Here is a 24,966-nt window from a genome sequence, read left to right as displayed (position 1 = left end):
AAACATACATTAAAAAGGAATGTGTATTCCAAAAGGTAGGAAAGGAGCATCACCATTAAAAATGTCGCTACAATCCACCTGCACATGTGTAGTTGGTCCTGTGGCATTATGCAACTATTAAAGGGACGAAAAAGTCATGTTTACACAAATGTCCATTTTAACAATGAAGATAGAATGCAGACATCATGATACTTTGCATTGTTCTAAAATGAGGTTGACCTCATTGTGCAATGCAAGATAAACATTTTATTAACTGACATGTATAGGAGCAGGAGTGATTATATGGACTTTTTGATTGATGTAAAAACACACACTAGGTATTAGAGATGTAATGCAAAGGGTATTCACTTCACTTTATACTTCATTTACAGCACAAATCACAAATAATAATGTAATTTTGCCTTAAATAAAACTTGTCAGTAGACAGTCTTCTGACTTACACCTTCAACTGACTACTTGGAAATTGCAGAGATTGCCAAGATGCTGTAAACTTCCAGTATTTCAGGTACATAATTCTCGCCAGTTTATCCAGAGTTCTGGTTCATAAGTTGCTGGTTAAAGCAAAGTTTGCTAAACTATAACTGCACTGAACTGTTACCTGTTTGACTCGAAGTGTGTGGTGCTGGAAAAGCACAGCCACTTTGGCAGCATCAAGGAATAGGAGAATTGATGTTTCGAGCATAACTCTTCATCAGGTGAGGCCCAAAGGGGCGGAGAGATAAATAGGACGGGTGTGGGGGTTGGGGGGTGCTGAGAATAAGATAGGTTGATGAAGTTGGGCATGAGGTGATAGGTTGGAGGGGAGGGTGGAGCAGATGGGTGGCAAGGAAGATGGACAGGTAGGACAGGTCAAGAGGGCTGTGCTGAGTTGGAAGGTTGGACCTGGGATAAGGTGGGGAAAAGGGAAAATGAGGAAACTGGTGAAATCCACATGGGATCAATGTGGATTTCACCAGTTTCCTCATTTCCCCTCTCCCCATCTTATTCCAGATCCAACTGCCCTCTTAACCTGCCCATCTTCCTTCCCACCTATCCCCTTCATCTACCTATCGCATTCTCAACTACCTTCCCCCTAGCCCCACTCCCCCCTCCCATTTATCTCTCAGCCTCCTTTGGCCACACCTTCATTCCTGATGAAGGGCTTATGCCTGAAATAGCAATTTTCCTGTTCCTCGGATGCTGCCTGACCAGCTGTGCTTGTCCAGCACCACACTCTTCGACTCTGAGCTCCAGCATCTGCAGTGCTCACTTTCTCCCAGTTGATACCTGTTTGAATTCACCCTTCTGATGTGAAGCTACTTGGAGGTTTTCTCCATGCCACCAACTCAAACAGGTCCGCAACAAAGCAAAAGCTTATAGGCAATCTCTCACATCACCCAACACTTTTAAATACTAGTAAACAATCCTCTGTTTTAGTGGCATCACACCAAATGTCACTTGAATTGTGCACACATGGGCACAGAGCTCTACTTATTAGTGGAGTTGGCTACAAATGCAGTTAACATAAAAAGGGAATTTATGATTAGAAGCCAGGCTTCAGGGTCCTTTAAATATATGGGATCAGACATTAAGCAGAATAAATCAGAAGTCGCTTTAGATCAACTGTCTTACAAGGAAGGTGTTAACTGCATCCCAATAATTCAAACCAGATTCTCTCAGAACAGTAATTTTGCATCTAGGAAGAAACAGGCCAGTGAAGTTTAACTAGATGATTGTACTTGGGCTGAACCTGATGGCAGTTATGGTGTTTAGAACTGAATATTAGCATCAAAGATGCTACTGTTGAAAAAGTCAAGAGCAAATATAAAATTCAACCAAAATACAAATAAAATTTGTAAAAATTAAGTTCAGAAAAATGCACACCCAGGCTCCTAGCCTTGAGCGATCCAGAAATTACAAAGCTAGTCATTTATAGGGATTTCAACTTCCTGGATAGCTTTTCTCGTGCAACAAGATTTATCATATTCTTGGTAGGAAATAATAATAAATGCTGCCATTAGCCTGGAAAGTTAAGAAAATAAAGGCTAATTTAAATACCTTAACTGCTGAACCATTGGAGGTAACAGAAGTTAAAGATACAGCTATGATAAAAGCATACTTACCCAATATTCTAAAGGAAATTTTATACAAGGGCAATCAGACAAAACTTTGCCTTAGAATGTTGTTGATAATGATTGCCTTTGAACATACAATGTACATTCAAACGGTGTCTGAGAAAATATTGAGGATTAACATCGCTAGAATAAAATAAATAATTAAAAGGTTTTTGTATAATTAATTCATTCAATTAATTGTGCCACATTAACTTCATAAGAACTAAGCGAGTTATGAATTTCTTTCATATTTCAAATTGGAGACCAGGTAGTCTGGCACTCACTCAATTTTGGAATGATTTTTGGATACTTCAAAAGATCGCCATAGATGCCAAGTCTGTGTAACAGGAACAAAAACAGAAAATACTGGATAATCTCAACACATCTGGCAGCATCTGTGGAGAGAAAGCAAAGTTAACGTTTCGGGTCCAGTGACACTTCTAGTCTGAAGAGTCACCACTGGATTTGAAACATTCTGCTTTCTCTCTGTACATGCTGCCAGACCTGCTGAGTTTCTCCAGCAATTTGTGCTTCTGTTTCAGATTTTCAGCATCTGCAGTTTTTTTTTGGGTAACAGGAGCTGCTCCACAAAGATCCTCAATGATGGAATAAGCCAGTACTTCTGCCCAAAAGGCAAGGCTAAAGTGCTTACAATGATTCATGTGACATTTTCTGCCTCCTGCCAAGGTCATTAGCCTCATAGATATTAGTCTTCAGTCAATTTGCATCATGTGATATCAAGACACAGATACTGCAAAGGCTGACAATGTCCCAACAATAATAGCATTGAGTATTTGCGTTCCAGAAACAAATTATATGGTCTAACCACTGCAATTTGGCGTTTATTCTCTTGGAAATGACTCACCTGTAGATGTGTAGAGTAAGACAGTGAGCCTGCCAACGCACAGACGAGGAATTGGATTCCAACAGGAAACATCGTAAAAATTGAATCAAAGTTTCTTTGTCAGCAAATTTATTCAGTTGATTGACCAAAGCTGTGCACAGCTGATCTTCTTGACTGCTTGTGCTCTCTATCAAAAGGAAAGGATAACAAATTTACAGGCTGACATGATGAAAGTTATTATCTCTCAGCCTAACCAATATAGAAACTTGACCCTTGTTCTCAGATCACTGACAAGTGCATAAGTTGCCCATCCTTAGCTTGCCTGATGATTATGTACTTTCTTGTCCATGCTGGTAGTGAATCCAAATTTTTGGGGACTCCATTTAAGATTAAATCAAGGAGTTCTATGACTTTCACACAGAGACAAGAGAAAATTATATATGCGCCTCATCCTGAGACATTGCCTGGGTTATTGCTAGAGATTCTAGATTAGAGTGGTGCTGGAAAAGCACAGCCGGTTAGGCAGCATCTGAGGAGCAGGAAAATTGACATTTCAGGCAAAAGCCCTTTATCAGGACTGATTGTTATAGCCTGGTTGTAACCAGGCTATAACAATCCTTGAATATATTAAGAATATAATTGCATATAATTTCATAATTGCACATCTTGCCTGAATACAACAGAGGGTGCAACTCTCCCAAAGTAGGGTCAGCACACTACTTAGCATAAAGCTCCCACAATATTGTTCCATGAAGTACTACTTACACAGGTACAGAAGTGTCTGAGTTCAAACCTTAGAGAGAACACTTATTAACGCTTAACGTAAATAATTCCATATGAGTCAACCTTAAGTATTACAGACACCATGAATTGTCAATTTTACCAAACCTTGATAAGTGCTTTATGAATATGCCATTACCACAAAACAGTCTACGTACAGCAGACTGATTTTATGCAAGTGTCAGGAGAAAGCTGTCCAATCTCCTTTCAATTTCAGTTTGGCTTTGACCCCTGATTCAGAAACTATTAAGACAAGATGCGAAGCCACTATAATTTCATTGTAATTTTTCAAAATATCAATGGGGAAAAAAATGCAAATAATAGGTGTTTGGCATAAAACTCCTTCAAAAGGTCCAAAACAATTTGTGAAATCAATGGCAACAAGGGAAAACCTATAAATAATAGCACAACAATTGCTTCAATGGCATTATTCATAAACGTAAAGGAATAATGAGGTTTTTATAGCATACCATCCTTGTCCTTCTCTCGCTCCTCTTTCTTGCTTTTTTTGCTGGAAGATTTGGACTGAGACCCAGACTGTCCTGAGCTGGAGGAAGCTGCAGTGGTCCCAGTGCCCCCTGTGCTGCCAGATGATGTTGCAGAAAGCACTTTACTGCCACAGAGTGCACAAGAAAGCAATTGGAGGAGAACTGGAGAGACTCCTTCATCCACAAGAAAACTAACCTGGAGTAAGAAATATAAAACAGCTGGATGGACAGAGACGGAGGGGAGGGAAGAGAGGGTGGGGAGAAAAGAGAAAAATACAGATAAAAGGTTCAACTTGTTTGAATTACTTGAAGCATAAATGCAAAATTACAATACTAGCAAAAAAATTACAAAAACCCTTCTACTGGAATGGAAGAAATGTTTAGAAAATATTTTCTAAAATGCCACCATTGCATTCTGTTCAGGAAATGCCCTACTTGAACTAAGATTAACTTTTTAAAGAAAAATTTGGGTGCCTTGAATGGGGATTTGGTACATAAGCATTTATAAATACTGGGTTATATGTTGTTTCAGGTAAAAATGATTTGCTTGAAGAAAGGTTTGAGGGCTATGGGGCAGTTGGATTAGACACGATGGTTTGTGTGGCAAATAGAAATGGCACAGAATACATGCTGTAACGCTCATTTAAAATGAGGTATAGTGACCCATTACTTTAAGTTTAGCTTGAATGACGTCGATAGCCGACAAAGTCCAGTTTTTTGTTATCTTTTAAATAAGATTATAATCTTTTAAACCCTGCTAAAACAAGAAAAAAAATTATATGTCTTTTTTTAAAAAAAGTTATTCATTCTGGAAACTGTGTAGAATGTGGAGACTCTATCTAGAATTGAAGTGCTAGGAATCATTCATGCAAGCACCAACATAGCGAATATGCAGAGATATTAACTAATGTTACTCTTACACTCATCCTTGAGGCTGAATTTCTGCCAGTTAACGGTCCGTTGACTGGCGATCTCTGCGCATGCCTTTAGATGCTCCATCTGAAAGAGGAAAAGGTATCAAATTGACAATCACTTTGAACAGATTAAATAGTGGCAAAGCTGAACTGTTAGTTAAATTGGAAATCAGCAGTGTTGAAAAACACAAAATTGACTAAATGAAGACAACAGAATGTATGACATGAAACTGTGAAGTCAAATTTTATACCACTTGGAAAGTCTGAAAAAAATGCCTCATTTATAAACCTCTCTGCCGACTGTGAAAAATGGAATATAAACATTTTAATGAAGCTTCAGAAAACAAAGATTTATTTTAAAGATTCAATGACGGTTATGGGCCAGTAATAGGAGAATCATGATCACCTGCAGTATGCCTCAACTCACCAAGCTAATGAGTGTGTCGTATTGCAGAGCAGATCCTGAGGATGCTGTGACCACACCACCACGCAAATGGATTCCCTGCTCCTCCAGAAGTTTTTTAATTCCTCTAACATGAGAGTCAAGTGTGTGCAGATCCCGGAGTTGACGGTACTTTTCCTTTGATCCACAAATGAACAGTAAGAGTTTGCGAACTTGACGACGAACAAAAGGCGTCTGCTGGATCATTAGGTACTGAAACAAGAACAAGCCTTCACTGTTAAAGGAACTAAGCAACTGCACAAGCAGACAACACTACGACTATGACCAGCTGATGCTGCTGTGGATTTCCGAATCAGACACTCACTTCAGACAGGAAGTAGAACCAAGAATGGTCAAAGATTGGCGGTGGAATCCGAGAATTTGCATCAGCGATCTTCTTTATTTGGTATGGTAATCTCAGCACCATTTCAGTCAAAAGCTGGGAGTATGCCTCGAACACATCCGCAGCGTGACCCTGAAAAACCAGTCGTTATTTAGGAAGAGTTTGAAAAAATTGAAAACTTGTGCTTAATTAAACATTGGAATATATTACCAACACACAACTAACCTCATGCAAAAAATATGTATTTCCTTTCTCATAAACGCTTACTTATCTACATCTTGCCACCTCAAATGCATCATATACTCCTACTCTCCAAACATGCCATAAATCCAAACTAATACTTTATTTCCTATCCTCAAAGTGTAATGTCAATTCTTTTATTGATGTTCAACAATAAGGCCTTTTGTTCAATTACAAAGCCTTACCTTCACATACTGTCTGAGGAAGAATGGGCTCATGTCTGGAGGTGAAGAAGAAGTATGTGGTTTCAGTAGCTGACTCGTTACCACAGCTTCTTCTTCACCTTGTTGTGTTTTCCAGTAATCCAGCAGTGACTTCAGAACGTGGAGACAATAGTCAATGGCACCTGAACTTAACAATGCAGTGGCTGTTGCATTGGAGATTAATGAGGAAGCCTGAAAGAAATATAATTATTACAATCACAACTGCTAGTAGAATACATCCTTCTTTGTTTAAGAAAATAAAAGATGATAAGGTTGTGCAAGCTCTCTAAGTAATGCAGTTGAAAATTATTTCAGCAGCAATAGTGTTACAGTTTGCATACAATTTATATGGTGCAGAGCACTGACATACCTCAGAGGCAGATTTTGAGCTCGATTTAGTTCGGGACATAAAAACGCTGAGGAGTCTCATGATCACCAGGTGCACTTCATTTAGGGGGCTGCGATCATTCTTCTTTGAAACATCCTGAGCAACACAATCAATTCAGGGAAAAAAAAGATAGCATCACAACTTAATTTGTTCTTGAAATATAGGTGATCTAGGCAATATTGTATTAATTGTTTGTCACTAGTTCCTCCAAGACAGTGAGTCTTAAATTACTGCAGTCCAGATGTAAAGTGTCAAATGTCTTATCACTAAACAATGTAGCACTTGCTTACAACTGAATGGTTTCTTGTATCAGATCAATGCTCCCAATGACCTTACTTCCACAACTGCTGCTGGCAATGCATTCCATGCTCTCACAATTCTGTGTAAAGAAGTCGCCTCTGACATCCCCTCTATACTTTCCGCCAACCAGCTTAAAACTATGACCCCTCGTGTTAGCCATTTCTGCCCTGGGAAAGTGTCTCTGGCTATCGACACTATCTATGCCTCTCGTTATCTCGTATACCTCAATTAGGTCCCCTCTCCTCCTCCTTTCCTCCAGTGAAAAAAGTCAACCATGTAATGTAGGACTGGAATCACATGCAGCCCAAATGAGGTAAAGCTATTGGCCTCCTTCTTTTAAAAAAGTGGCATCAGTAAACCAAGTAAGTTTTTTGAACAATCTGATGACTTTTCTGATTGTTGTGTTGGTATCAGTCCACAAATTAACAGATGTACTGAATTAAATTTGAAAGCTCATCATGGTGGCATTACAAAACTGAATCACAACGAATATAGGGTACTCTACAAATAAAGTCCCGTGTGGACAGGTAACCTGTGCCTTAACCACATGCACCCCAAAGCCATCTGTTTATCAAGTAAATAATTCAAGGATTCTGGGGATAAAACAGGAAAGTGGAGTTGAGGATTATCAGTTCATCCATAATTTCACTGAATCACACAGCAGATTAGATAAGGCAAATGGTCTACTTCTGTTTTGCCTTATCTCACTTCCTTAAGGGCAAGTGTGTGAGTAACAGCATTCAGCACAGTACAGACCACGGTAGCACTTCTAATTACAGAATAACCAATGGTCATGCAGTTCTACAGATTTTAATGAATCATGATACTTAGGATTACGAATATGCAAGAAAAAACTAACATCAATTTTCATTAACGCTATCATAATTAAAGTCTGTGCAAAGCTTTAAACGTATGCCTGCACCAAATATGATCTGTTATGTGACCTGGGGGTAATGAGAAAATTATTGCTGAAGGTCAAGTATCCAAATGATTCTTGAATGTCTCTTTGTGGCTACCAGAAGAACAAGACTGGCAGAAGCTTGAGAGATTTTTAATCTTAGAACATAGAACAGTACAGCACAGAACAGGCCCTTCAGCCCATGATGTTGTGCCAACCATTGATCCTCATGTATGCACCCTCAAATTTCTGTGACCATATGCATGTCCAGCAGTCTCTTAAATGCTCCCAATGACCTTACTTCCACAACTGCTGCTGGCAACGCATCCCATGCTCTCACAACTCTGTGTAAAGCAGCCGCCTCTGACATCCCCTCTATACTTTCCGCCAACCAGCTTAAAACTATGACCCCTCGTGTTAGCCATTTCTGCCCTGGGAAAGTGTCTCTGGCTATCGACACTATCTATGCCTCTCGTTATCTTGTATACCTCAATTAGGTCCCCTCTCCACCTCCTCCTTTCCTCCAGTGAAAAAAGTCCAAGCTTAGTCAACCTCTCTTCATAAGATAAGCCCTCCAGTCCAGGCAGCATCCTGGTAAACCTCCTCTGAACCCTCTCCAAAGCATCCACATCTTTCCTATAATAGGGCGACCAGAACTGGACGCAGTATTCCAAGTGCGGTCTAACCAAAGTTTTATAGAGCTGCAACAAGATCTCACTACTCTTAAACTCAATCCCCCTGTTAATGAAAGCCAAAACACCATATGCTTTCTTAACAACCCTGTCCACTTGGGTGGCCATTTTAAGGGATCTATGTACCTGCACACCAAGATCCCTCTGTTCCTCCACACTGCCAAGAATCCTATCCTTAATCCTGTACTCAGCTTTCAAATTCAACCTTCCAAAATGCATCACCTCGCATTTATCCAGGTTGAACTCCATCTGCCACTTCTCAGCCCATCTCTGCATCCTGTCAATGTCCCGCTGCAGCCTACAACAGCCCTCTATACTATCAACGACACCTCCAACCTTTGTGTCATCTTCAAACTTGCTAACCCATCCTTCAATCCCCTCATCCAATTCATTAATAAAATTAAGCCCTGTGGAACACCACTCACCACTGACTTCCAGGCAGAATATTTTCCTTCTACTACCACTCGCTGTCTTCTGTTGGCCAGCCAATTCTGTATCCAGATAGCTAAGTTCCCCTGTATCCCATTCCTCCTGACCTTCTGAATGAGCTTACCATGGGGAACCATATCAAGTGCCCTGCTGAAGTCCATATACACCACAGCCACAGCTCGCCCCTCATTAACTTTTCTAGTCACATCCTCAAAGAATGCGATAAGGTTTGTGAGGCATGACCTGCCCCTCTCAAAGCCGTGTTGACTGCATTTAATCAAGCCATGCTCTTCCAGATGGTCATAAATCCTATCCCTCAGAATCCTTTCTAACAGCTTGCAGATGACAGACGTGAGACTTACTGGTCTGTAACTGCCGGGGATTTCCCTATTTCCTTTCTTGAAGAGAGGAATTACATTTGCCTCTCTCCAGTCCTCAGGTCCGACTCCAGTGGAGAGTGAGGATGCAAAGATCTTCGCAAGTGGCGAAGCAATTGCATTTTTCATTTCCCAAAGCAGCTGAGGACAAATCTGGTCCGGGCCTGGCGACTTGTCAATCTTAATGTTTGACAAAATTTTCAGCACATCAGCTTCCTCTATCTCTATCCATTCCAGCATGCACACCTGCTCTTCAAAAGGTTTCATTCACTATAAAGTTTGTTTCTTTCATAAAGACTGAAGCAAAAAACTCATTTAGGGCTTCCCCTCCCTCCTCAGACTCCACACACAAGTTCCCTATGCTATCCCTGATCGGCCCTACTCTTTCTTTGACCATTCTCTTATTCTTCACGTAAGTGTAAAATGCCTTTGTGTTCTCCCTAATCCGTTCTGCCAAGCCTTTCTTGTGTCCCCTCCTGACTCTCCTCAGACCATTTTTGAGCTCCTTCCTTGCCTGCCTGTAATCCTCTAGAGCTGAGCTTGACCCTAGCTTCCTCCACCTTATGTAAGCTACCTTCTTCCTTTTGACGAGAAGCTCCACCGCTCTAGTCATCCAAGGTTACTTTATCTTACCACTTCTTTTCTGTCTCAGAGGGACAGATTTATTCATCACTCGTAACAACTGTTCCTTAAACGGTCTCCACATATCTATAGTGCCTTTACCATGGAACAATTGCTCCCAGTCCATGCTTCCTAACTCATGTCTAATCGCATCATAGTTTCCTCTTCCCCCAATTAAATATCCTCCCATTTTGCCTAATCCCCTCCTTCTCTATAGCTATGTAGAATGTGAGACAGTTGTGGTCACTATCACCAAAATGCTCTCCCACCACAAGATCTGATACCTGCCCCGGCTAGTTTCCGAGCACCAAGTCTAGAATGGCCTCTCCCCTCGTTGGCCTGTCAACGTACTGAGTTAGGAAATCCTCCTAACACACCTTACAAAAACAGCTCCATTCAAATCTTCTGCTCGAAGGAGGTTCCAATCGATATTGTGAAAGTTAAAGTCACCCATTACGTCCATACTTTTCCAAAATCTGCCGACCTATGCTGTCTTCAATCTCCCTGCTGCTGTTGGGGGGCCTGTAGTAAACCCCTAACGAGGTGACTGCTCCCTTGCTGTTCCTAATTTCCACCCATTCTGATTCGGTAGGCAGATCTTCCTCGACAATGAAAGCTTCTGTAGCTGTGAAACCCTCTCTGATTAGTAGTGCTACACTCCCTCCTCTTTCCCCCCCCTCCCTATTCTTTTTAAATGCTCTAAACCCTGGAACATCCAGCAACCATTCCTGCCCCTTAATCAGGAGATGGTGAGAAAGACCTTATGATTGACGAAGAGGCCAGTACCTTTTTGTCCATACACAATTCTGCAATGAGTTGGGACAGGAGGTTGTCCAAGGCTCCTTTATCTTTTTCGTCTTCTCCATCTAGATCAGCAGTTAGCATTAGGATTACCTGGTGGAGAAAATGTCATGTGCATAACATACATGAGTGACACAATGTCTGCACACAAATTCAACAGATCCCTAAACTGATCAATTCTACAAAAACTGGTCACCAAATCCATGCTAGCTAAATTTCCTCCAAGATAGTTATTAACTCTTTGCTGTTATCTCCATGTAGTAGGGCTCCAAAAGGGAACTGAGGTACTAAAAATGTAACAAAATGTTCCCTTGACTCTATCAAAGCTCAAGTCCTAAGCAACTTCTCAAAGCAGCTGTATTTTAAACTTTTTTTGAGGGTTTTAATTGGGTTATATGAAGGTTATGTACTCCATGTTAGCCTTGGTATATTATTATTAGGGTTAAAGGGTAGATTAAAAAGATGCAGGGGACAGCACAAATCAATGATCACAACAGAATAGGACATGGGTTTAAAATTATGAAGTAAGGGCTGTTGGTACAAAGCACAAGTTCCAACAATTTTGTTGATTTTTTTCTTCTTTTATGAGATAAGAGCATAGCTGGTTGAGGCTAGCTTCATCGAGTAACTGTAACTGCCCTGGAGAAGTGTCAGAGAGCCACTTTGTTGAACTACTGTACCCCCTGTAGTACAGGTACATTCTTAAATTGGCTTTGTGACTAGATGAGAATGAAAAGCAGAGTGACCCCTGGACATGAAGCACTTAGCCCTTGCCCATTCCTAATGCCCAATGTCACTGCAATTTCTCAGAAAAAGTGAAAAATTCATAATTTGTTAACATCAATAGTCCTTATACATCAATTTCAAGATGACCAAAATATACATTTTGCATCACCCTAGTAAATGTAAAATAAAATTATTCAGAATGAGCTCACTGGGCCAGATTCTTCTCACCTGCATGTAAGGGATGGCTCTAACTCCACCTACGTGACGGAGCTGTGGCAGATGCTGCAAAAGTCTCTCGAGCAGCATTAGTCGGACCATGTGGAGTCTGCAGGAGAAGCAGTAAAAGTATTAATCAACCGTTACCCCTTTAAACAACTTTTCAATTAACTACTGCCTGTTACTATTGGGGAAATGTAACTCATCATACACAGTTTCACTCCATGTTGATTTGCATTGAAAACAACTTTATGACTTTAAAGTCCAATGTCTTTTCTTACCTGTTGCTTGTATGTAGGTCACCTTCTGTTTCACCTTCTCCTTCTGATCCTTCACCTTCTTGCTGTCCAGTGGTGGTACTAATGGCTCCTGTACTGGAGCTGACACTGCCTGGTCCTGCAGGATGCCCCTCAACTGTTGTATCTCCGTATGCACTGCTACGTCCAGACACTATGTATAGATTGTTTTACCAAACTTGTTAAACATATACATACAAACATACACATATGTGTACATATACTCCCCTACACATCTACAGCCAGGATGCACATGCACTAACGGGTGCACAATCATATATTTTGTGTTAATTACGGCTTCATCGCAACAGAGGGGTAATCTCAAATTTGACCATTTCTCAGGCTTTGATCCCATACAGGCTGAGTGCAACAAACTGCTGACTTTACAGGAGGGTCAGTCCCTTGAGATAACATTACACCAGGAGCTGCAGTAAAACAGCACAAACCAAACTGACTGGGGATGTAAAGCACCTGCAGTACAGTGGAGATTCAATGTGGAAGAATCTTCAAAACATTCTTACATGTACAGCCGCTACAAGGCAATTAATGCTCAGGCTATGAAGATAGAAAGGGGTTGCTTCTCTTGTCACACAAGGGTCTTAAAAATCTTAAGCTTTAAAATTTGCCCCAAAGATAAATGATTTCATATGATATCCTTTTTATTTTTAAAGTCTAACATCTCGCTGTACAGGTCAATCGCTTACCACTGTGTTCTCCAGCAACAGAGTCAACAGCACTGCCCCCACTTTCCGAGCCCACACTGCCACCATGTTCCGCAGGTGATGTCCGCAGCGTTGATCCATCTGTTGCTGCTGTGCTCCCTTCATCATCAGAGGCTGGAGCTAAAAGCATAGCAACGGCTGTTACAGGTAAAAACACCATATTTACAAACCGTGAGCACAAGCCAGATGTTTTTGAGACAAACATAGCCGCACCATGGGCTTGGCACGGCCTTTCAGCAGCATTTCAACATTGTAACAATTAGGAAGCAGCGAATTATAAACACAACAAAGATTCTAGCAACTGATCAAACTACAGAAACGTTTCTCACACAGGTATGAAGTTCTCAAAGAAGAAAAGCTTCACTATTTTATGAAGCAATATCATATTTAACAGGAGTCACTTGTCTACTCAACAGTCGAGCTAATATTTAACAATCACTTGAAAAGGCAGGACAAAAGCGGTGACAGAGGGTCTTGGTTGGTGATTTTGGAGTGGGTTAATTCTTCTGGGAAACTGACTCGCATCACTGTTACACAGACTGGTCATTCAAAATTTCAGTTCTATCACCTTCCTGTGTTGGTTACCATTTACACAGTTTAGATCAATGAGTGGTCCACTGTTAGACTAAATTCTAGTTTTGGAAAAATGTAAGATCAGTTTCCAAAGGTTGATTAGCTTAGTTTATTGGGGATTGTAGTCATAATTAATAGCAGTGATTACACTCCGAATGGAAGCAGGCTCACTGTTGTGAACAGCAGAGGGATCTAAGAATACAGGCTCACAGGACATTTCCGTTTTTATTTATCAGAGGTGCAACCTTTAAAAATGCTCATGATATTCCGGGTTTTATCCCACGTGATATTAAAAACAACCAGCATAAAGAAACTACAGCACATCATGTTTACAGCAGCAAGAAGAAACACTAGTCACCCATTTTAATCCCACCTTCCATCACCAGAGTCATACCCACTTCAGGTGCAGATCCAGGCTTTTATTCCTAGTAGTTAAAATGGCAGCAAATTTCAGATGTTCATCACACTCTGGGCACAAGAGTTTCGTTTTTCCCTCGCATCCTTCTACCAATCATCATAATCATGTACCTCACACATCGGACTTCTCTACAATGGATCTTTCCTAGGCTTCTCATAATTCTGTACACCACAATTAAGCCAACTCTCTTGCCACCTCTATTCTAAATCAAATAGTCCAATTTGTCCAATCTTGGCTCCAAACCGCAATTTTCAGAATCCTGCAAAATGCTGGTGAATCTCCACTCTATTTTCCAGAATACTTATGTCCTTCCTGTAATGCAGTGACCAGAAACATGTACAAAATTCCGGCCTAATCAATGTTTTATATGGTTCTATTATAGCTCTGCTTTTGCATTCTATAGCTTAGTCAATAAAGGAAAGCATTCCTGTTTCCTTCATCATCTTATACACTTGTCCAATCATCTCAAGGATCCATGGACATGTACACCAAGAACTCCTAACTCATTTACCCCTCTTAATAATCTCCCTCTTATTGTGCATTTATTTGTTGTCCTCATCTGCATTACATCGAACTTTTCTGGACTGAATTCCATTTCCACTCTTGTATACACAAAACCAACATATTGAGATCATTCTCTTCACGATCAACTAGACCACAAAAATTGTCGTCTGCAAAGTTCCAATCTACAAACATTCCAATCAGACAGGGTAAAGTTTCTTCTTGTAGCTTTATCTTGCTCAGCTTCAGCAGATCACATCAACCCAAGAGTCAAGACGTAATACTGAGCCTTTGCAAGATCTTAATATAATCTCATGTACAGCGATTGGTCTTGTATTAAAGGAAGTATATTGAAGTTTTACAGAAGAGTAAATGTGAATTCACTAGGATGCTACTCAATTAGAAGAATTAAGAATACAAAGATCTGAAAATTGTGTGTTTTTGCTGTGACATTGATTATAGATCTATATTGCAAAAATATTTAAATAGTGAAAGGATAGGGTGTAGTAGTTTGAAGGCAACTGTTTCAATAGTGAATGTACAAACAAGGAATAAGAGGTGGTCATTTGGCCCTTCCAGACTACTCCGCCAATAAATAAGATCATGGGTAATCTGATTTTAACTTCGATTCCCGCATTGTCTAATCATCTTTCATCCCCTTGGTAATCAAGAATCTATCCAGCCCGACTTAAAAATATTTAAAGATTCTGTATCCACTGTCTTTTGAGAAGGGGATTTCTAAAGACTCAACCCTCAAATATATAGTTTAAAATTATGGGGGCGCCCATTTAAAAACAATGACCCTTAGTTCTATATTTTCCCACAAGAGGAACCATACTTTCACCAGTCACCCTCTCATGTCCATTTAGCATCTTACCTATTTCAAATGACTCTTCTAAACTACAGAGAATACAAGCTTGGACTGTCTAGCATGTCCTCATAAGACAATCTGCTCATTCCAAGTACAGGGGGGCCTCTGATTTAGGAATGCTCGTATTTACGAATAAGATCCCATAGTAGTACTAATTTTAAGAATTCAGCATGCGGGCGTTCACTCCTCCTTACAAACAGATAGTTTACATTGTACTGTACTGTGATCCAACTTGTACAAATTGATTTATGAACATACACATAAACAAATGCCATTCGTAACCAAGGGACTGCCTGTATTTGTCTAGTAAACCTTCTCTGAACACAATGACCAGCACTGAGCACTGCACACAGTACTCCACATGCAGTGTCATCAATGCCCTGTAAAACTAAAGCATAACCTCTGTTTGTGCATTTGAATTTATTCACAATAAAAGGCAACGTTCTATTAGCTTTCTTGATTATTTGCTGTAACTGCTTATGAACTTTCTATGATTCATGCACTAAAACACCTGGATCTCTCTGCATTTTAGAGCGCTGCAACCTTTCACCTTGAAGACAATATGCTTTTTTTATTCTCTGCTAAAATGGACAACTTCATGTTTTTCCATATCTTATTCCATTTGCCAGATCTGTGCCTACTCACTTAACCTGGCTACACAGGGAGGCCCATAAATCAAGGCATCACCAGTATAAGACGAAATGTAAGAGCACTTGGGATGCAGCGGTAGTGTCCCTGCCTTTCAGCTCTAAGCCCCAGGTTCAACTGCCACCTAAAGACCCAGACGTTTGTCATAACACATTTGAAGAGGGTGACAAAAACATTTAAGATTAAAACACCAGAGATGTTGAAGAGTGCAGGATAAACATTTTGCAGGGTTTATGAATGCACTCCAGGATTGGTTGCTGAAGCAGAATTCTCTTAACAGGAATAGGATGGAGAGGCCGGAGAAGGGGGTGAAGGAACACTGTAAATAAACAAGTGAGATAAATAAAAGAGATATTTGCTCACGTGAGGGCAATTACTATTACTGAACTGATTGGGCAAATAGCATATTTCTTTGTTGAATCTTCAGTGTCGAACCATTTAATATTGCCTTCCACTCTGAGCACAATACATAACTTTAACCTTTTTGCAGTAAAGCTTCAATATTGTTTACTTGAAATGCTTAGCCCCCATTTAGAGTCACAGAGAGTCATAGACATGCCCAGCATGGAAACAGATTCTTTGGTCCAACACGTCCATGCCAACTACACATGCTAAATTAACCTAGCCCCATTTGCCAGCATTTGGCCCATATCCCTCAATCCTTCCTATTCGTATACCCATCCAGATGCCTTTTAAAATGTTGTCATTGTACCAGCTTCCACCACTTCCTCTGGCAACTCATTGCATACACACACCACCCACTGCGTGAAAAAGTTGCCCCGTAGGTCCCTTTTTAAATCTTTTCCCTCTCACCCTAAACCTATGCTTTCTAGTCCTGAACACCCCCAGACCAGGGAAAAGACCTTGCCTATTTATCCTATCCATGCCCCTTATGATTTTATAAACCTCTATCAGGTCACCCTTCAACCTCCGATGCTCCAAGAAAAAAATCCCCAGCCTATTCAGCCTCTCTATAGCTCAAACCCTCCAACCCTGGCAACATTCTTGTATATCTTTTCTGAACCCTTTCAAGTTTCACATTATCCTTCCTATGGCAGGAGACCAGAATTCCACATAATATGCCAAAAGTGGCCCAACCAATGTCTGGTACACCTGCAATATGACCTCCCAATTCCTATATACAACGCTCTGACCAATAAAGGAAAGCATACCAAATGCCTTCTTCACTATCTTATCTACCAGTGACTCTACTTTCAAGGACCTATGAACCTGCAAAGTCTCTTTGTTCAGCAACACTCCCTGGGACCTTACCATTAAGTGTGTAAGTCCTGCCCTGATATGCCTTCCCAAAATGCAGCATCTCACATTTACCTAAATGAATATTTTTTATTCATTTAACACATCTTATATGAAACAGTTCCCAGAGATGTCAGTTAAATCGACTAATCAAATTTAAATTTTCTTTACCCAGGTTTTTTTTCCCCCACTTTCCACACCTGCCTCCAGGTGATTATTCACAGCCAATTGTCACCTTCTATCTATCTAAGAAGGGGTGTCACCTGAGCTACAGGGTTCTCTACAACTTAGAAAACCCTTGGTGATTTGCCAACATGTAAACTGAGGTAAGCAAAATAGGAATCAATGTCTTCACCTGCAGGGCTGGAAACCGACAGATTCAACTTGATACATATATGGAGAATGCAGTCAGACTGGAGGGCACATTGATACAAGCAAATAAAAAGAAAAGTATTATTTTGGATTTAGCTTCATACTCTCTAAATGGGAATCACTCGGCAACCAACTGAGGTAACATCAATATCTTCGACTAACAGTATTGTCACAACATCTTTTAACTGTTGTAAAATACAATGTTATTCTTAATCTGCTTCATTTTATTTGCTACCCAAAACAATTTACAATTATTATTTCCCGACATCAGAGTCAGATTAAAACACTTTCCTGAATCACTACTGTCCAACAATGACACGTATGCAGACCCAATCAGAAGATCTCAAACGGTTTTTTCTATAAATCCACAGATTTATACATTATAGTTACCTGAGGCTGTGGTGTCAGACAGTGTGCCTGCATCTAATGAGGATGAACTGGGTGCTTGTCCAGATAGTCCCAGACTCTGTAGACCCAAAGCACTGCTGCTGCTACCTGTTAAGGCAAAATCAGGAATTGCGATCACACTGCAAATCCTAGAGTAGTATATTCTTGTATACAGAATAGAGTGAAGATGGAAAAATCTAATTTAGGAAACCTGCATTCAACCAGAATGGCAACATGACAAAATGGTTTGTGTGTTTACATGAGCAGAGTCACACTGCCTGGTTTACAGTACTCAGAATATTTATTTCACAAGTCAATAAAATATTCAGTTACAAAAATAGCTACAATATCTAGCAAAACCAGATTGATTGCACAGAGTCAGGGAAGTTATTATTTTGTAGACTCCAAATTAATTGCATTGACTTATCACCAGTACGAGCAAAGCTGAGATTGAACAAAATGAGTCAAAGTGACAATCCAACAGGACATGTTGAATCCAAGCTGCCTCATCCTGACAAAGGGTCACCACCAAAAACACTAACTTTCTGTTCTCCACTTGCAGTTTGAGTCCAAATTCTCTAAAGAAGGTGGGTGAGCAGAAGATGCTGCTTTCATATTTGTTTTATTTGGACTTTTAGCATGTACAGCTTTTACAAAAAAATTCAAGAGAAATAAAGCTTAGGAAGTGTTCTACACTCTCTTCTGTCCTTTTAAGTCAGCCAACATGACAGAGCATGGGTATCCTGCTTGTTCTGTACACAAATCAGGGACACTATACCTTGCTGATCTTGTTGCAGGCTAAGAGCAATCGCCAGTTCCACCATTGTCTCATCATCGGCATCTGGAGGGATATCCAGCATTGGTGGGAAGCCCTCTGCTCCTGCGAGCAGTGCCTCCAGAGGGGAAGGGTTTCCATTAGTAACATTTTCAGCTGACTCCAAAACCATTGATTCAGACTAAGAAAGGAGGGAAAATGGAGCAATTCATGTCAAAAGCAAAAGATTTATGAAACGCAAACTTTATCAAAATGGTTGATGCTGAAAAATAGTAAATTTTACAGTCTGGCTAATGGCTTATTTTGTCTGTTTAACTATCTGGGCAGAGAAATAGCACAAGTTATGATAATAATATTACTTGAGTGATCTTGAAAGAAAACTCTTTTCTGCTCCCCCGATCAAATCTTCCTATAAATGTTTGTTGAATCATTCAACACGGAATAACTATATTTTCATCGTGCTAACATGATGTAATTCGTTACACAACTCCACACGTCCAAAACAATGGAACTCCATTTATGACTTTTTTTGAAAGGCACTCTTTGACTGTAGTTTGATATCAAATAGGAGCCCTTGGGATGTTTTAATGCATTAAAAGAGTGCATTGCTGCAGTGCCAACTTGAAGCAACTGGCAATAAACTGCACATGAAGTGACAGTGTGCAATGTTGCAATCAACTGCCAGTTCCACTTTCATGTTAATAACATTCTTTCCACAAAGTTGCAGATTTACTGCAAATTTTGGTTGTACCCAAAGTTGCAAAGAGCAAAGGAGCAATGAAGAGTCCCTGTGTACTAATTATAATTATTTGCAATATTTCCTTCCCATCTTTTCAGTAGTGATCAAGATAATAATGGATTTTTTTAAAACGCGTACCACCATCTCAAAGTCTCCATGATCTACTTCACTCTGTTCTTGACTTTCTTGACGGATATTTTCACTGCCTGCCATTCCTGATGGCTGCATTTTATCCTCAGCATCATCATCATCGTCATCATCTTTATCACCTGAGAAGCAAGTGAAGGTAGGTCCTTACATGAAAATAATTCTAATGACAGAAAGTGGTCACTTGGAAATTCCTGTTCATCCAGTATGAACTCTGGCCCACGTACACTTCAAAAACCACACGAACAGAAAAACCTTTTATAGTGCGCGCGCACACAGACACACACACACACACACCAACATTCGCCTGGTGTCCTGGTGCAGCACTTACATATTACGATTACTACACAGTCCTTGATTGATTTAAAAGATTCATAAACTGTATGGAAATAATTCCACAATGCATTTATTCGATTAGGGAAGGTGAGGAGTGAAAAATACACTTCTGATTATAGCAATAAATCTAACTTCTGGTCCTTTAAACAATACAACAGGAAGACATTCACTCTTTATATACAATCCACAATGTTGTGACTTTTTAAAAAGGGCTATCAGTACTTCTGTTGATTTGGTGAACATTAATAGCTTTGGCAACCAGACATTTCAAGATGTAAGGCATCTTTGCATTATTGTTGGGCATTGGTCATATTCTTACCCATTGGGGTGTTGCTGCGAGGAGGGGAGGGCAGTGTCACGTGTCTGCGTTTGCTCCGTGGTCTTAGTACACGAATCAGCGCCTGCTTACAGGCAAAACTCACTGACTGGTCCTGAGAAAAAACAATTCAGAAAATTGAGATACAGAACACAGGCAGATGAAACTCAGACATTGGCCCATAACACTGAGAACCATTGCCAACACAAAGACCATTTCTCAACAGTAGAACAGTACTGAATATATTCACAAAACAAAACTTGCTACAAAATTAACTGGCCTTAAATTAACAACCATTATCTTCTGTTAAATAGCAGTACTTACAGGACATAGCAGCATTTGCATATAAACTTTTGCAGCAGTATTGATGTAATCTAGTTCACACGTACAATACCCATGAATAATGTCAATTAGTGCATTCACTGTTGCCTCAATATGAGTCAATCCTGTAGAAAAGAATGAAGACTCAGTAAAAATGCTGACGAAGCATATTGTTTTTTTAAAATCAACCAAGCCTCCCATTACATCAGAAATATCAGTCAAGTTAATCAAACTGCAGATGCTGTAAATCTGAAACAAAAACAGAAATTGTTGAAAAAGCTCAGCAGGTCTGGCAGCATCTGTGAAGAGAAATCAGAGTTAACATTTCAGGTCTGGTGACCCTTCTTCAGAACCTGAGCTTTTCCACTAACTTCTGATTTTGTCTCTGATCTCAATATGCACTTGCTTATTAAAGTATTACACAAAGATATTACTAGATATTATAACAGAGTCAATCATATTTAACAGTGTAATCAACAAGATTTTGTGAAAAATACATGTTTATTTCATAAAAACACCAAAGGTAACTAACTTTCAGTTAATTCTTGTTTCAGTTTTAAAAACTATGAGTGGCTAGAATCCTACTTGGTTCCATATTTTGTCCATACCATATGTGCTATTTTACTGAACACTAAAGAATCAAGTTGAAGCAGGGCATCATTGTGTATTTGTCTGTCTTACCAGGCAGGCAGGCAGGAGCCAGGAATGCATTCTTAGGTTTGGAAGCGTGGAGCCTCCAGAAATGAGCGACTAACTGCATAATAAAACTGCAGCCCTCGACCTCCACATTCCTGTGGCCTTGATCTCTTTCATCCATTCCTTCTAGAGAAAGGAAAAGTCAGTAATTGCCATCATGCAGAATAAGAAATGCTTAAAATCTAGTGTTTTAATGTATCAGCCTTTCAAAATGTTTTCAAAAGGACATGGATATTGCTCATCTCTGCACAGCCTTGAGGAGGTGACGGTTCCCTCCTGAGGACATGAGCAAACTTGTTGGATTTTTACTATCCAATGGTTTCATGGTTTGCATCACTGACATTATCTGCAAATAAAAGGTTTTTTGAAAAAAAAATCACATTTACAGGATGTCCAAGGTTGAACTCATGCCTCCTGATTAGTAGTCTGGGCCTCTGGTGTTACTATTTCAATAATATAACCATTCCACAAATGCACCCAGTAAAATTAGTTATCCAATAATTCAGCTCCATGCATCTTTAGCCATTGGTTGAATATGCCCATATGAAACCTTGATATCTGTCTTGGTCTGTAAGAGTATCAACAAAACAAGCACTGAAGGTAACAGACTAGCACTCCAATAAAATGTGTGCTCTAACAAGTCTTGGTTGCATGCTGCTAGTTGTTTCAGTGCATTGATTAGATTTCACATGTGGGGTAACCTTCAGTTAGTATTTGGAACACTTATCTGTTAATGATTTCATTCTTGGCAAAATTTGTTTTTGTTTAATCTACACAATAAAATTACACTTCAGCCCTTACAGATTATTCAGTTACCCAGTAGCTAACATTATGCCACTACTGTCAAGCTAAAAACTCATTATCAACTGGCAGTACTGCCGCTACAAATTAACAGTTAACAACAGATTCTACTAAGTGGGAAACTTACGTATGGCTACAAATATAGCTTTACTCGAAACAAAGTAACAAATGACACCTGGAGAGTACCAGTTTTTCAAATGTCCACAGAATGATAGAGATATACAGTAGGGAAACAGACCCTTCAATATGCCGACAATATGCTGACCAGATATCTTAATCTAGCCCCATTTGCCAACATTTGGTCCATATCCCTCCAAACCCTTCCTATTTATAGATCCATCCAGATGCCTTTTAAAATGCTGTCATTGTACTACCCACCCTCCACCACTTCCTCTGGCAGCTCATTCCAGACACAGACCACCCTGAGTTAAAACGCTGCCCCTTCAGTCCCTTTTAAATCTTTTCCCTCTCACCCTAAACCTATGCCCTCTAGTCTGGACTCCCCTAACCCAGGGAAAAGACCTTGTCTATTTATCCTAACCATGCCCTTCATGATTTTATAAATCCATTAAGGTCACCCCTCAGCCTTCGACCCTCCATGGAAAACGACCCCAGCCTATTCAGCTTCTCCCTGCAGCTCAAATCCTCCAACCCCGAGAACGTTCTTATAAATTTTTTTTGAACCCTTTCAAGTTTCACTACATCCTTTTAATAGGAGGGAGACCAGAATTGCACACACTATTCCAAAAGTGGTTTAACCAATGTCCTATACAGCCGCCCAATTCCTACACTCAGTGCTTTGTCCAATAAAGGAAAGCATACCAAACGCCTTTTTCACTATCCTATCAACCTGCGACTCCACTTTCGAGGAACTATGAATCTGCACCAAGGCTTTTTTCCCCAGCTACATTCCCAAGATGTTAAAAGTGTATAAGTCCTGCCCTGATTTGCATTTCCAAAGTCCAGGTCTTCCTTTAAATATCCAACTATGGGTTAGCTGGCAAGTCATTCACTTAAAAAAAAAATCATAGGATCGTGGACTCATGGTGGCGATGTCAGTAGAGGTAAGATGATGCCAAAGAATGTCAACTCGGTTCCAGTGCTGGTGGTGCAGCAAAGGGACTCAAGGCTGGCCAACTTCCTCCTACTGGTGTCACCCCCAGCATTGGGGTGGAAGAGCCCAGATCGAGACCGATAGCTAAACACTTGAGGACTGTATTGTTGACCTTCTAACTTCATTTCTATATTTTTCTACTTTATACTGAAGAATTTGTAGCTAGGTACCTTAGTTCCTAAGGTGGTATCAGGAATGCCAACTTTGAACACTTTTCACTGTACTGCATCCCTGTACTTGAGTACATGTGAGAATAAAATCTTATTTTAATTCTAATCGTTAGTTGGGCCAGCATTTATTAGCAACCCCTGGCTGTCCTTAATGTGGTGAGCTGCCTTTTTGAACTACTGCAGTCCATTTGCTATAGGTTAACCCATAATTCCATTCAAGGAGGAACTCCTGGCTTGTGACCCAGCAACACTAGAAATAACAATATGTTTCTGACTCAGGATGGTGTACAGCTTGGAGTATAGGAGATGAGTTACTTGTTCAAAATTTCCTTGTCCCTCATCTGTTCTTGTAGTTGTATTACTTGTATGGCTAGTCTAGCTCATCGTCTGGTTCATGGTAACTTTTAGGATGTAGATATTTAGAGTTTTAGAAATGATAATGATATTAATGATATTAGATTCTCTCTTGTTAGAGGTGGCCATTACCTGAAACGTCTGTGGCACAAATGTTACTTCAAAATGGGCTTGATTCCCATTTTTGCTGAGATGTTTCCTTGCCCTGTGTTACAAGGGGTAAATCCTCCTGCTTAATTTAAACCAGCAAATTCTTTGTAGAGATCAGGAATGAATTCCATACCCATCCCCTGCCTAGGCTGTGCACTCTCCTGCAACTCCTTGGCTCTTTTGGGGGCTTCTTTACTACCTTCACTAATGCCACTGGCTTAGCTTCTTTTACCACATCTTTTCCTACAGTGCTTTTCTTTAACGACCAGCACGGTGTCTTTATGTGTCCCACTTCAACACAGTGGAAACACATGAGGCCTTTTACCACCTTTCCACCCTCTCGGGCTTCTGTTTTATCCTGTGGTAAACTCTTACCAATGCTCTCTACTCTTGGTTTAGTAATGTAGGATCTCCTCTTCTCCCACCTTCTGTCCCTCACAGGACAAAATTCTGGCCAAAGCTTGTCATATGCACCAACATGTACTCATCTGCTAATTCTGCTGCCCTTCTCACTTTCTGAACTCTCTGTTCCTCCATGTGAATTCTTATCATCTCTGGAAGTGAGTTTTTAAACTCCTCTAGCAGAATTCTCTCTCTCAGAGCCTCAAATGCCCTATCTATTTTCAATCCCAAAATGACTATGTTTAATTCTTTCGAACTCAACATAAGCCTGACCTGGTTCCTTCTTTGTGTTTCTGAACCACTGTCTATATGCTTCTGGTATCAATTCATAAGTACCTAAAATTGCCTGTTTAACCTCTTCATAATCTCTTGACCTCTCATCTGACAGTGTGGAAAATACATCACTAACTTTGCCTACCTGTTTAGTCACAACTAGCATTACCTACAAATCCTCGAACCACTCCGCCTGCCTAGCCAATTTTCAAATGAAATAAAGAAGGCGTCAACATCTTTCACATCAAAATGTGACAGAGTTTTGACATATTTATATAGATCACTACCTTCTCTTTTATTCTCTATCCTGTCAACTTGACTTTGCTGACTAAGTCGCAACTTCTCAAATTCAAATTCCCACTTTCTCACCCTCTTTTTTTTTCTCACTCTCTTTGCTCAGCTAAGAACCTTCTCTCTCTCGGTCTCTTTGTTTATCTTCTAACTCCATTTTCCTCAATTGTAATTTAAGTTTTTCTACCTCTACTGCACTTGTCTGTTTCTCTGACACATTTAAGTGTTTGAGCAACCCCTT

General features: G+C 40.1%; 1 protein-coding gene across 10 annotated transcripts in view; it reads right to left on the bottom strand.

Moving 5' to 3' along the window:
- The window catches only part of ubr4 (ubiquitin protein ligase E3 component n-recognin 4), a 198,092-nt gene that overhangs the window by 66,132 nt on the left and 106,994 nt on the right, over positions 1 to 24,966 (bottom strand). For 5 of the 10 annotated variants that reach the window (XM_072586453.1, XM_072586462.1, XM_072586458.1 and 2 more), the window contains 17 exons: positions 21,156 to 21,296; positions 20,478 to 20,599; positions 20,157 to 20,268; positions 19,493 to 19,623; positions 18,619 to 18,796; positions 17,844 to 17,948; positions 12,796 to 12,951; positions 12,077 to 12,245; positions 11,808 to 11,904; positions 10,839 to 10,946; positions 6,718 to 6,831; positions 6,330 to 6,539; positions 5,887 to 6,036; positions 5,547 to 5,774; positions 5,126 to 5,204; positions 4,188 to 4,424; positions 2,959 to 3,124 (listed from right to left, as the gene is read on the bottom strand). In XM_072586453.1, the coding sequence (XP_072442554.1) occupies positions 2,959 to 3,124; positions 4,188 to 4,424; positions 5,126 to 5,204; positions 5,547 to 5,774; positions 5,887 to 6,036; positions 6,330 to 6,539; positions 6,718 to 6,831; positions 10,839 to 10,946; positions 11,808 to 11,904; positions 12,077 to 12,245; positions 12,796 to 12,951; positions 17,844 to 17,948; positions 18,619 to 18,796; positions 19,493 to 19,623; positions 20,157 to 20,268; positions 20,478 to 20,599; positions 21,156 to 21,296 (2,503 nt within the window). The remainder of the gene's footprint in view (positions 1 to 2,958; positions 3,125 to 4,187; positions 4,425 to 5,125; positions 5,205 to 5,546; positions 5,775 to 5,886; positions 6,037 to 6,329; positions 6,540 to 6,717; positions 6,832 to 10,838; positions 10,947 to 11,807; positions 11,905 to 12,076; positions 12,246 to 12,795; positions 12,952 to 17,843; positions 17,949 to 18,618; positions 18,797 to 19,492; positions 19,624 to 20,156; positions 20,269 to 20,477; positions 20,600 to 21,155; positions 21,297 to 24,966) is intronic. The other 5 variants (XM_072586455.1, XM_072586463.1, XM_072586461.1 and 2 more) reach the window with 3 other exon arrangements.

This window comes from Chiloscyllium punctatum, chromosome 16 (assembly GCF_047496795.1).
Source record: "Chiloscyllium punctatum isolate Juve2018m chromosome 16, sChiPun1.3, whole genome shotgun sequence".
Taxonomy (NCBI): domain Eukaryota; kingdom Metazoa; phylum Chordata; class Chondrichthyes; order Orectolobiformes; family Hemiscylliidae; genus Chiloscyllium; species Chiloscyllium punctatum.
The sequence above is the reverse complement of the archived record's forward strand: the minus strand, read 5'-3'. Positions and strand labels throughout refer to the sequence as shown.